Genomic DNA, 12,320 nt, shown 5'->3' on the forward strand with positions numbered 1-12,320 from the left:
TTTGAAAAATGTGTATCATTTAACTACACTGACTACACTTTTGCTCCTGTAAAACAATGACAAAATTTATATTATTTTTTGCTTCTGTTTATATTTTGAGATCTGTAAGAGTAAAAATACCCCATGTAGCCTCTGACTTGTGAACACAGCTCCTTAAGTTTTTAAATTCTCATTATTAAAAATCTCAATTTAAGCTTTACTTTTCAGAAATATTTTACATTTACTAGTCTAGAAAAACATTTTAGAGAACAGTAAGTTAAGTAAAGAAGCAAGACAGAATGGACAAAGAAACCAAACCAGTCTCTTTCTTTACGGTACTTGACAAAACAAGATGGGAAAATTAAATAATTAATAGTTAAGATTATCAATATAAAACTTGTAGGGACTCAAAGCAGCCTTTATGAAAGCCAACAGCCGCAGCAGATGGTGACACCACCAACCCAGCTGATGGTGACCTGCCCATGGAGCGACCCCTGCCCTGGCAGCAGAGTCAGCAAAACGGAACAAAATGGCCCATGACTTTGCTGTCCCAGAGCACGGCCTGGAGCATTAGCACTGGCCATCTTCTCTGGCAGTTCAACCTAAACTCTGTCAGGTGAGACAGAGACGTTTTTCCACCTCTTTGCTTTGCTATGGTGACAGTAACTTCCACTGAGGTTGGCACAGAGAAGTTGCACCAGAGCAGAAAAGTAACTTCATCAGCAAAGTGCCCCTGGACTCACCTGGCAGAGCTTGTCCTCCAGAGAGCTCTACCATATCGTGGTGTCCTCTGTGATGGGGTTACAAAAGACTGAAAAAGGACAAGCTAAAGATGTCGGTGGAGAAAATTATTCAAGACTGGAAAGACTGATTTATGAGTAACTTGCATAAAGTTAAAATCAAGTGAGTGAAGTCATCCAGTGACCGATATCAAAGAAGGAAAGCAGAAAGAGCTGGGAGGAGACTGAGCTCACTGAAGGAAAGACCATGGGAGCATCAAAATGGAAGGAGAAGCATAAAAGATGTAACAGCCAAACATATGCAAGAATTTAGAAAGCAGGAGAATAAAACCAGCAGAAAGCTGTAGCGTAATGGTGATGGCATACAGGCTCTAGGCTCAGAAAAGCAATTTGACTTGAGAATAGTCTGGAGAAAAAAAAGGAATAAAATATAAGGTAGTCAGAATCAAGCTATACATTTAAGAGCAAGTGGTAAACAGCACAAAATTTAACAGCAGAAAAGGAAGATAAGAATTTAGGTTGGTGGGCAGGGGGAAGAGAACAACCTTTCTTCTTCTACAGGAGTCTTTAAACCTACTATCTTGAGTAGATGAACTAGACTTTACATTGATGTATGGGTGGCTTCCACGTCCCCAATACCATTCTCCAGCAAATGGGTGGTGAAACAGCCACCAGAACAGGGCTGGGCATGGCAGACTCTGCCCACTAACAGTGCCCGCTGTGCCAGCACCTGCAGCCCCATCCTGCCGCAGGAGAAGGGTGGACAAGAGAACAGGAGGGCAGGTGAGAACAGGCATCTCGACCAACAGGTGAGAACAACTGCATTTGCTGAATTCTCCAGCTCAGCTAAAGCTTGAAGCATAATCTAGAAGCAGAAGTAAGCAATAAAACCCACAGGCAGGAGAAACTTGGTTGTGATGCTGAAGCAACCAGAGGATGGCTGGGATAACAGTGAACTGAATTTTTTGGTTTTGGCAGTAGAACCAATGAGTGAGCCAACAAGCTACCGTAAGCACTTATCAGGCAAAGAAGTAATAATATTCCTTCTGAAGGTGCAATAATCTAATCACTTTCTTACAGAAATCTGAGATTTTCTCTTCTGAATAAAATTCTCAAGTTTAATATGTACAGCACATAACGCTACAGAAATCAGTAAACTTCCAAAGAAACATGTTTTACTTAAGCCACTGGAAATCATATACAGTGTTCATTTGACACAAGCAAAAAACTGTTGACAGTGATGGTAAGAAAAATGAAATAAGTCCTATAAATTAAATATGACTTTCAGTTTGTAATCAGGACACCAATGGGTACACTAATTCATAGCAAAAAAAATCAGAGTTAATTTACTTCTTTCCATCCTTGAAATTTTGTAGTTTTCCTATGTATTTTCTATAAACTCCCTAGAAATGGAACTTTGTGCGAGAATGCAACAGCTAGATACGTACAAAGGAGAAAAAACATTCCGTGCTTGCAACTGTCTCATCTGTACTTAAACCAGAGTTGCCCTCTAGTTTAAGCTTGTACAGCTGGCAATTAAATCCCTTTTTTTTTCTAATTTGACTTTGATGTAGTTGGGTCACAGTAGTGATTAAAAATGTTTAAAACACATACTGTACATGTGTGGGTTTGTGTTCTTAATATCTACCATATATTAATGTTTTTAGCATAGCAACATCTCAGTTGGCTCAATATTCAGTATATATTACTTTTTCCTGTACTGTGATGGATTTTATCCATGACTATATGAACTTCCTTTCACAAAAGGGTAATTTCCTTGCCTGAAAATGCAGTTCCTTGATTTCAGATTCACCGATCTGAACTGATGGGTTTACCTGCAGCTGGTGACCAGACAGCAACAGCCAACAGAAAAGCGAACTTTCTGCATCTTCAGACTCTGCTTCCTCTGGCTCATTGTTCACAGCCCCCGGAGACTCTCCCGAAGTTGAACTGTTCTCAAGTGTTCACAGAAACACGCAGCCTGTCCCTGTCATCTGCTAAAGGTGTTACTGTTCTTCCAGATGACAGCCCTTTGTTTTCCCTCAGTTATGGACAATGGCAGAATAAGCTCTGATTTTAAATCAACAGTGAAGAATCTAACAAAGTCTCTTTTACATTTGTAACATGATTCATGCAGCTAGAGCATTCTTGAAGCTTTAAGCCCTATTGAAGTAACTTCCAAGAGCACAAATAGACGGTTTGCAGAGTGGAAAATGCCAAGACAGGAGCACTCTTCCAATATCTTGGCAATCCCTCATCAATTCATTTTTGAAGAAGTGACAGCATCCTGCAGTATTAAGTGTCTACAGCAGTAGCATGCATCTTTTCTTGGTGGAAAGCCACCTGAAGACATCCCTCCCAAAAAAAATCAAGTGCAAATACAAACTAAAGAAAAGTAAAAGCTGAAGTTGCAGTTGCCCTTTCTGAAAAAGTGTCTTTTAGAAATGACTCAGCCTTTATTTGACAGCAACATTATATATGAAGTCCTAAAAATAAAACATCTACTGATCCATGAGGTTAAAAGAATCTGGATATACTTGATTCCTCCAGAAAATAACATATATTCATTTATGATAAGGAGGCCTTAAATTCCTCTATGGAGTACTCATACTATAAAGACACCTAACTAAAAATAATCAACCAGTTTAGGTTTTTAGGCAATTACTTTTGCCTACTCTGCACTTTTTCTGTACTGAACACTAGAAGTAGTATTTATATATATCAATTTCACTGAATTCAGGTATCATTCTGGAGAACTGAAAGCTGCAGTGAGTATTATCTTCATCATTATATATAAGCAAATCTTTTACAAGTACTTAATAAAGTTGTAACTGAAGGATTATAAAATGTTAAAATAGACACAATACAATAAGTTTAATACTGCCTCTTAAATAGAAACATTCTTTTTAAAAGGCCAGGAAAACAGCAGGTATAAGAAAAAAGCTTGCAACTTTCTAAAATATCTTTGATAAGGATACTTACAGATTTATAAATTTACAGGTTACAGATTTACAGGTTGATCATGGGAACAGTTTTGCCACTGACTAGAAACCCAGGAATAAGCAGAAAGGGGAAAAAAATTATTACAGACCATACTGGACCACTACCAAAGATTGATCAATTAACTAGAAAAGAGGAGACTGTTAAATAAGTTAATGGAGAGCTCAAATAGAACAGTCTGGCAAATGCAAGGGAAAAACACCACTGAAATCAGCATTAAAAAAAAGACAACTGAAAAAGGGACTGTTTGCATCGTATTGCGTAGTTTCCTCATTTTCATTAGCTAAACAGAATTGCTACTTGAATGAGATGTGATTTTATCCACACTGTTTTCTTCCTCCTACTAATTTGCCAGCTTCAATAACGTTGCCAACTTTTACGTGTTGCATTGTGAATGCCATAGTTACATGTGTGCAATCCAACATTCTCACATAGGTTAAAGTTGGTTCCTTCATGTGGGGAAGCCTGTATATATAACCAAAGAATTTCTTCGATTTACTTTTCAAATCTTCTATTTTCTGCTACCAAGCTGCCTGGTTTCACCTTCGTTCATTATATCTATCACTTTATTATATATTGGCTGCTAGTTAGCATTCTCATGTCCATACGTCTAAGAAGATTGACAGACAAGCTGTCTGTCAGACATCAGCTGAGTTAACACATGAGATGGACCTGAGAGCACTTCCAGGGTAATATGATACATTAATGCAGTATTCTTTCATTTCCTTTATATCATCTTATATCTATGCTTATGAGACATTGTATATTGTTATATGTATAGCCTGTCCCCTTCTACCACATTAACTGCTTTCTGTCACAACTGCTTTCTGATTTTCTCCGTCAAGGCTTTTCTTGCTGTTTTTTAAAAGACTATTTTGCTATTACATTTTTGTTTTACTTCATACCAGTAACATGAACATTCAGAAATAAAGACGGCAACATACTCTCCTGGCACTCCCCACACGAAAAGGTTTTCTATAAAAACCTCCTTTGAATTATGAGTGCAAGCAGAAATGGAAATAAGAAGTCAAGGTCTAAAGCTGAGAAGAGTTAAGAATAAAATCTATTTTTCCTCTAACAAGGTTGCCAAAACGTGTGATGGAGGGCTTCCCAGCGCAGCAAACAGTTTAAAGGCAGGAAACACTGGGCAGAAGGACCCCACTCACTGGCCAACAAAGTCTCCCCAGCACGGTCTCCTCTCCTCAGCTTATCCATCAACCAACGTTATCAAACCTGTGGTCCTTGCTTATTGTTGCAGTAATCAGCACACAGCACCTTAGGGGGAAAAGAAATATTTCTCTCTCACTGCTGATATTTCACAGCATACCATCCAAAATCAAGCAGGCTCCCGCAGATTTACAAATTAATGGCATCTGATCTCGCAAATGAGGATTATGTAGGTAACTTTTGAGTTGACGTATGAAGTACAATGCATTCCAGCTTGCCATTAGAATAAACTGGTTTGTATAGTAAAATCTCTCAATATATTATAAGAGCACAATTCTTGTAACGAGTCCTATTAGCAAACCTCAAAGACCACTGGTGATTAAATAGTTATAAATCATCTGAAACTATGCTTCCAGAACAGATATTATAGTTTGTGTTATTATGTGTGAGCATGAATATTTCATAAGAAGAACAGCCTCCTATGACATGAGTAAAAATAGAAAACATTGGTATATTGGGTAAGATGGGTCTCTAAAGGGACAGGGCCAAAACATCCTGCAAGTGCCCAGGATACGGTAACAGCCCAAATGCAGCTCAGATGTTAACTGATCTGAAATTTGTATTTGGGTTCTCCAGATGCAAAACCTGAACAGTTGTAGGCAAATCCCAACAATTTCCAATGGAAAATGTTGACTCTGCAAAAACTGCATATTTCAGTGAAAAAGCCCTGATGGAAAATCCTCCGCAAGTCCAATAACAAAAGAAACGTTGGAAAGAAGACAAAGTTTAGATTGAGATTTTTTTTAATTACATGTTACAATAAATGCTTCATGAATTTTCAAAGCAAAACCAGATTTTGTTTTATATTATTGTAGCCCAATATTTTCTTTGAGTGCTTTGTATGTTAAAGTTCTTGTAGAAAAACGCCTGCTGTTTCCTGCACAGTAAATCATATTGTCAATTTTTACCAGTGACTGTAAGGCAGCTTTACAAGGCTCTGCTGATAAAGGCTTATGACGTTTGTTTTTTTAACAGAACATGTAGCGCTTTGATCAAAACAGCCTATTAGGCCACTGTGCAAATCCAGTAAGCCTCAGATGCCACGGATGATGGCATCAGAGAATTTACAAACTTCCCAGTAAATACAAGAAGAACAGAACAGGACAGGAGAACAGAAAAGGTACACTTCAAGCTAAAAGCAGCACTTTTTCTTTTCTTAAAGGAAACTAAACAAATATAGGAACCATTTCTACAAAGAACAAAGTGCACTGGCTTCATTATTTGCAGTTTTACTTTTGTTTAACTCATAGTTCTATTCTGAAGGAAAGTCAAGGAGGTACTTAATAGATGAAAATGTTTACAAATGCAAATTGTTTATGCTTTGTGAAACTGAAAGTCGTACACCTCAAATGAACTGCAAATAAAACAGCAAGTATAAATCCTATTTACAATTTTCTGGTGTATGCATCTTTGCCATTTGAAAGCAATTGAAAAAAAACCCTGAAAACAATTGTATTTTCTCTGAACAGCATGTTGAAGTTGTCCATGGGTAAGTTAATCTGAAAACATTCCCAGTCATACAGGAGTGGTTTTCCTCTCACTCTGCAAGTTATCTTAAAATTACTTCCAAAATTCTATTCATTCTACAGTAATGAAAGAGAAGCCAAGAAAAATACTTCAGGTATGTCCACCGCTTGTTCCCTCTATGGCTACAGGTACAGCACCCAAAGTGATCCAAATACCTCACATTCCTGTGCACTGCGATGCACTGAAACCATTCACAGTCCTGCCTTGTGCCCTTGTTTAGGTACCCACTTCATGTTTTAGACTGGCAGCTGGCAAACCTTTCAGCACACATAAACAGGAGATCGACTCCACCACTGCCATCCTTAGGAGCTTAAAAAAACCTAATTTCCTGTGGGTCATAAGAGGTATAAACATCCTTCGGAATAGTTTTAGCACAGCAGCATAAGCTTTTAAAATAACTATTGTTCTGCCCATTACACCAACAACCACAAAGGACATATTTTATATGAATTTAAAACACACTAAATTTACCCTAATAGGGATTAACTTCAAATGGTCAATTGCTCATTTTAACATGTAATGATCAGGAATGTAACTGCTGTTATAAACACGAAGTTAAAAGCTAGTTAGACCTGAATAATTTATCCAAGCCTGTCTCAAAGTTAGTGCAACTGGGATAACATTGTTCAATGGACTAAAACATGGTTCACTCTCGTGACAGACATTTTTGTTTACAGCCACACCAACAAAATAAATTTCTAAAATGTTAATTCCTATAGTTAATTGTTTTAATTATTCAGATTTCAAATAATTTAAAAATAAGTAACAATTATGCCCTTGTGCTATGGCACTATTCCGAAAAGAACTCAATTTTTTCCAGCTTGTCAGAAAAAGAACCATGATCTACTATTCAAGAAAGAAGTGCAAGAGAATTTGGAAGTTCTAAAATCTTTCATTCTTAGTTTGATCATCTGTCGTATTTACTACATGTCTTTTCTTACAGCGCCTGTCACTGGGGTTCTGCCCCATGACTGACAGAGTAACTCTAGTGTGCGCTTCCCTTCTTCCTGTTTGCGTCCTGATGGGTAAGACCATTCGCTAACTTGATCGTGACATGTGCATTGCTGACTCATAGTCAACCTGTTGTCCACCAGGACTCCTGGGTCCTTCTCTGCAGTGCTGCTTTCCAGCAGGTCAACCCCCAACTTGTACTGGTGTCTGGAGTTGTTCCTCCCCAGGTGCATGACCCTACACTTGCCCTTGCTGAATTTCATCAGGTTCTTCTCTGCCCAGTCCTCCAGCCTGTCCAGGTCACACTGAATGGCAGCACAGCCTTCTGTACCAGCCACTCCTTCCAGTTTGGTATCATCAGCAAACTTGCTGAGGGTGCACCCAGTTTCTTCAGCCAGGTCACTGATGAACAGGCTGAACAAAACTGGACCCAGTACTGAACCCAGGGGAACCCCACTTACTATAGGCTTCCAGTACCTCACACAGATAAACAAATCCACTCCATTTCCCAGAGCTACATGTTCTGTTCTACTTCCAGAGATCTGTTTTAATCATACAAGATAAACCACAACCAATGTTACTTCATTCAGTTACGGTAACGGATGCCACATTTTAGAGCAGGAAAAATACCCTCACAACATAACTGGATATTGTATCCAGTATTTAAAAGACCAGAAATGCCCAATTTATTTTGTCTGAAAGAAAATGCACCTGACAAAACTTTAGAATCACTTCTAGGACATCTTGAAAAATCTCAGGTCTGATAAATATAACTGCCTTGGAGAAATTATTTCCTTCTTCAAAACACTTCTGTACGGATGAAAACCATGAATACCACAAACTTGTCAAAGCTTTACTCACCAGATGCAAACACTCAGAAATACCTTCAACAAAACAATTTTGTAAAATGAAATTAAAATATAGAAGTATTCATATAACCAGACATTTGCTGAAACATCTCCCAGCCTTTTGCAGCATGTTAAGCAAACCTGTGAAGTTAACATCATCTTCCTAGACCTGTCCCTTTATACCACCAAACTGCTGGAAGCAGCGATGCAGTGCAGGAAGGTAATCCCAACCATCCCTTCACCATACCACGAACACTGGAGCACAGCAGCAGGGAAGGGGAAGCTCTCCTGCTGGCGCCAGCCAATGCTGCACTTATAAGCCAGGTCAGGAAAGTTTTCCCTGCAGAGTAACACAGAGTCAGTTTCAGTCAATCCCAAATTAAGCCATATACAAGTTTTTAGATAAAGCCTATGCAACATCATTGGAAAAGACATGTCAGTTATCCCAAGTAATTCCAGATGTGTGGGAAAGAGTTGTTCTAGACATCATTTTGCTCCAGGATTCTAGAAGGAAAGAAATAAAGAAACCCTCTCCAGCCATCAACCTAACAGCAAAAAGCTAGAAAACCTTACGCAATGTATGGCATAAGCTCCGATACAGCTGAACAGATTGGGAAGGAACTGGAAATACCATCACAGCCCCAAGCCTGACAGTGTTCAAGAAGAGACTGGACAATGTCCTCAGACACATGGTGTGAACTGTGGGGTTGTCATATGCAGGGACAGGAGTTGGACTCGATGATCCTTGTGGGTCCCTTCCAACTCAAGACATTCTGTGATTCTACTGAGTCCTGCATTGTCTGGTCAACATGACAGAGAAGGGAGCGGGATTTTTACCATCTCTTCCAGACATGTTTGCTGTGAGAAGGCAGATTAAGAACAGGCGAAAATATCATGTGTACTGTCAGTTCTTTCCCCTAACTCACAGGAACACCTGCAAGTGTGTGCCTGGTGCGGGATTGGGCAGTCTGGCCGTGCAAAGGGCTGGGTACCCTGCAGCTCGCAACCTCCTCCTGCAGCCAAGACACACTCACTAAGTTACAGCAGTTATTCAATCATATTAACCACGCTGAGGGTAAAGCACTTCTTTTCCTGAAATCCCACTAAGATTATCACATTGCTTTTAATAATTTCCAAGTAACAGGCAGTGAGAGCGAGCGAGTGAATGAGACCAAGTGAGAGAGAGGGGGAACAAGACAGCAAGCTGGGGTGAGAGAAAGTGAAAAAAGGGAGACATGCAGTTGTGGGAAAGGAACTGTCTTCAGACTCAATCCACTAAAGCTTCAGAAGTATGAAACACACGTGGACAGTCACTAAGGAAATACCTTCAGTGAAGACTGGTGCATCAAACTGCAGAGATACTAACATTTCCTCTTGTAATCACCATTGGCATTGCTTACCCTTTCAGAGAAAAGCAGCTTACCACTTTGCAAATTATGGAATAACCAACTGTGCAATAATCTTTAAAAAGGAAGCATAATTGTTCTTAAAAATTCTGTAGTACTTTGAAGGTATGATAGTGTCTCAGGTTTTGAGATCAGCGTTTTACAGGGACTATAAAGAAACAACTGTCTAAAAAAGGGCTCCTTTCCACTCCACAGTTTTTTCCCTAAACTTATCAACTGCTGCATTTAATTAGCATTGCAGTATCCAACTACAGCACTAAATTCTTCATTCTCTTTGGAGTGGAAAAATAATGTGATCGTGTGCATTAACAATGATACACAGGAGGGCTTCTAACTGGATATAAGGAAACAGTTTTTACTAGGAGGATAATTAGTAATTGGAGCAGGCTGCACAGAGTTGTGGAATGTCTGCTCCCAGCCATCTTCCAGCCATGACAGGAGAAAGCCCTGAGAAGCTGCTCTGAACTCAGTGTTGACTCTGCTTTGAGCAGCACGTTGGACTAGACAGCCTCCTTCCAACCTGAGCAATTCAATGGTCCTATAGTCTACTGTCAGATAAGACATATCAAGTTCCATGAAAGCATCACAGAGAACCCCAGAAGTTTTCAAAATTAGATTTTTTAAACAATAATATCCATCAGGAATTCTGTTTGGAGCAGCAGGTTGTGTTACTTACGCGCAGTGTCATTGAATCAATGGTATGACTGAAAACCTTCTAGCAAAAGCAAACTTTTGATAAATTCATGAAATAGAAGTTAGCAAAAGACAAAAAAAATCTAGTATCTACTTTACGGGCAACATTAAATGTGTTTCTTCACAGCAGGTATTTCTGATTAACATTGCATCCCTTCTTCAAAGCAGGCAAATTGGTTAGAGCAGACGAAAGCCCAGGTAGCCCGAGGGAGCAGATGCAGACCCCCGCACAGAGAGCACTTTGCAGGTGCAACACGTCCTCACCTTGAGGTTGGGTTTGGAGAGGAGTTTCAGCAGCTCTCTGACCTCACTGCTCAGCGGTTTGCTCTGCAGCTCCTCCGCCAGCTGGGTGGGAGATGGAACCGACACAAAGACCATTAGCAAAGCGCTGTTTTACCCAGTGCATCAGTGACAACCCAGAATCTATCTTGTTCAAGGTTATTGCTTTCCAGCGTGTTCAAACAGAAGCCAGCATGAAGAAAAACACCATCAATCACTGCGCTTCTTTTTCTGGCCCTCAGTGGACCAGATTTAAACCAGGCCTGTTGGCTCAGTTTAACACAAGTAATCATTTCTGGCAAGGGTGCAGCCAGATCACATTCTGATTTATAGCAACGGGGGCAAATCCCAGCACTTCATTTAAGTGAATGGTCCTTTGCGTGCAGACAAAGGACTGCTTGTAAAAATGACTGGATCAAACTTTGACACTGTCTATAAAAAACAGTTTCGAATGAGGTGGTGAAATCCACACTGCTTCCAAAAACCCACAGTAGCTGTGCTGTTTAGGAGTGGGATAAGAAAGCAAAGTGCCCCTACAGTACAAGCAATCTGACCCTTTTATTATGTTTACACATACACTGGAAGGAGCTTGTTAAATGTGAAGCGGGTTAATCATAATATAGCTTATAACAGGTCATCAGCAATTCAAGCCTCTAAAATGCACAAACTACGTCCTACCAACAAGATCAGTAATTTATGTCTGGTTATACTACAAAATTGCGGTTCGGTGAACAATAGAGCAGCAGTCTATCGTTCAAACCCATGGCTATTTGGCTCATGTCTTGAGGTTTTTTTTATCATGACATTCTCAAGTAATTTGGACTCAAGAGGCATATTTTACTGCGGGATTTCAGACTCGAAATATTTTTCCAGAAGAAAGAGAAGCTAAAACATATTTCACAACACTGAACTTTAGTTTAAAATTCTGGAGCTACATGGCTCATAATCCAAAACGTGATTTCAGGTAATCACATATTTTCTTTGCATTAAATCAGTATCATAAAAATGTCTCAAAGAAAGATTGGTTATTTGCAGCAAGTAATTTTACTTGTCTAGCCTAATTTGAAATTTGTACTTTCATTTTGTATACATTTTCAAGATAAATGAATAGAAGTATATTTTGCATAATTACACATAATAGACAATTCTAGAGGCAATTATAGACATCAGACACGGTTTGAATACTTTTTCTGGTTTTTAACTTTCAAATTAATACAGGGTCAACAGGACTGAAACAAAAATTCGCCACCTATAGTCCCACAGCCTTTTAACTATAATTCATAGAAAAAAGGCCATCAAATACATCAATGCTAATCTTAGCAATATTTGTGTCTTAATACCAAAAGATTAGAAAACTATCTCTGAGGAAAGGTCAGAATGAAATATTTTAGGCACATAAAGCCAAGTCTTGAGGTAATCTGACTGCAGCCTAGTCTGCATGTTCTATGGAAAAGCTTTGCAAGGCTGAAAATAACCTGCGATAGGATGACAGTAGGTATATGACACAGATTCCCCCTTGGCTCTCTTTTCATTCTTTAGTTTTCATTCCTCATCACTACAGAATAAAACCCATGCATTTGTGTTTCATTGATGGAGACTAGTAACTGCTCAGTAAGGATGATCGCTTCAGCATTTCTCTCAAATGAATTGTGCACAAGCATCTATTAACT

The 12,320-nt window shown here is 39.1% G+C and overlaps 1 protein-coding gene across 1 annotated transcript in view; it reads right to left on the reverse strand.

Annotated features, from left to right (window-relative positions):
- The window catches only part of MPP7 (MAGUK p55 scaffold protein 7), a gene marked incomplete at its 3' end in the record, with an annotated part of 106,265 nt that overhangs the window by 47,022 nt on the left and 46,923 nt on the right, over window positions 1–12,320 (reverse strand). The window contains exon 4 of the mRNA XM_080339946.1: window positions 10,636–10,716. Coding sequence (XP_080196072.1) covers window positions 10,636–10,716 — 81 coding nt within the window. The remainder of the gene's footprint in view (window positions 1–10,635; window positions 10,717–12,320) is intronic.

This window comes from Nesoenas mayeri (genome assembly GCF_963082525.1).
Source record: "Nesoenas mayeri genome assembly, chromosome: 2".
Classification (NCBI taxonomy): Eukaryota; Metazoa; Chordata; class Aves; order Columbiformes; family Columbidae; genus Nesoenas; species Nesoenas mayeri.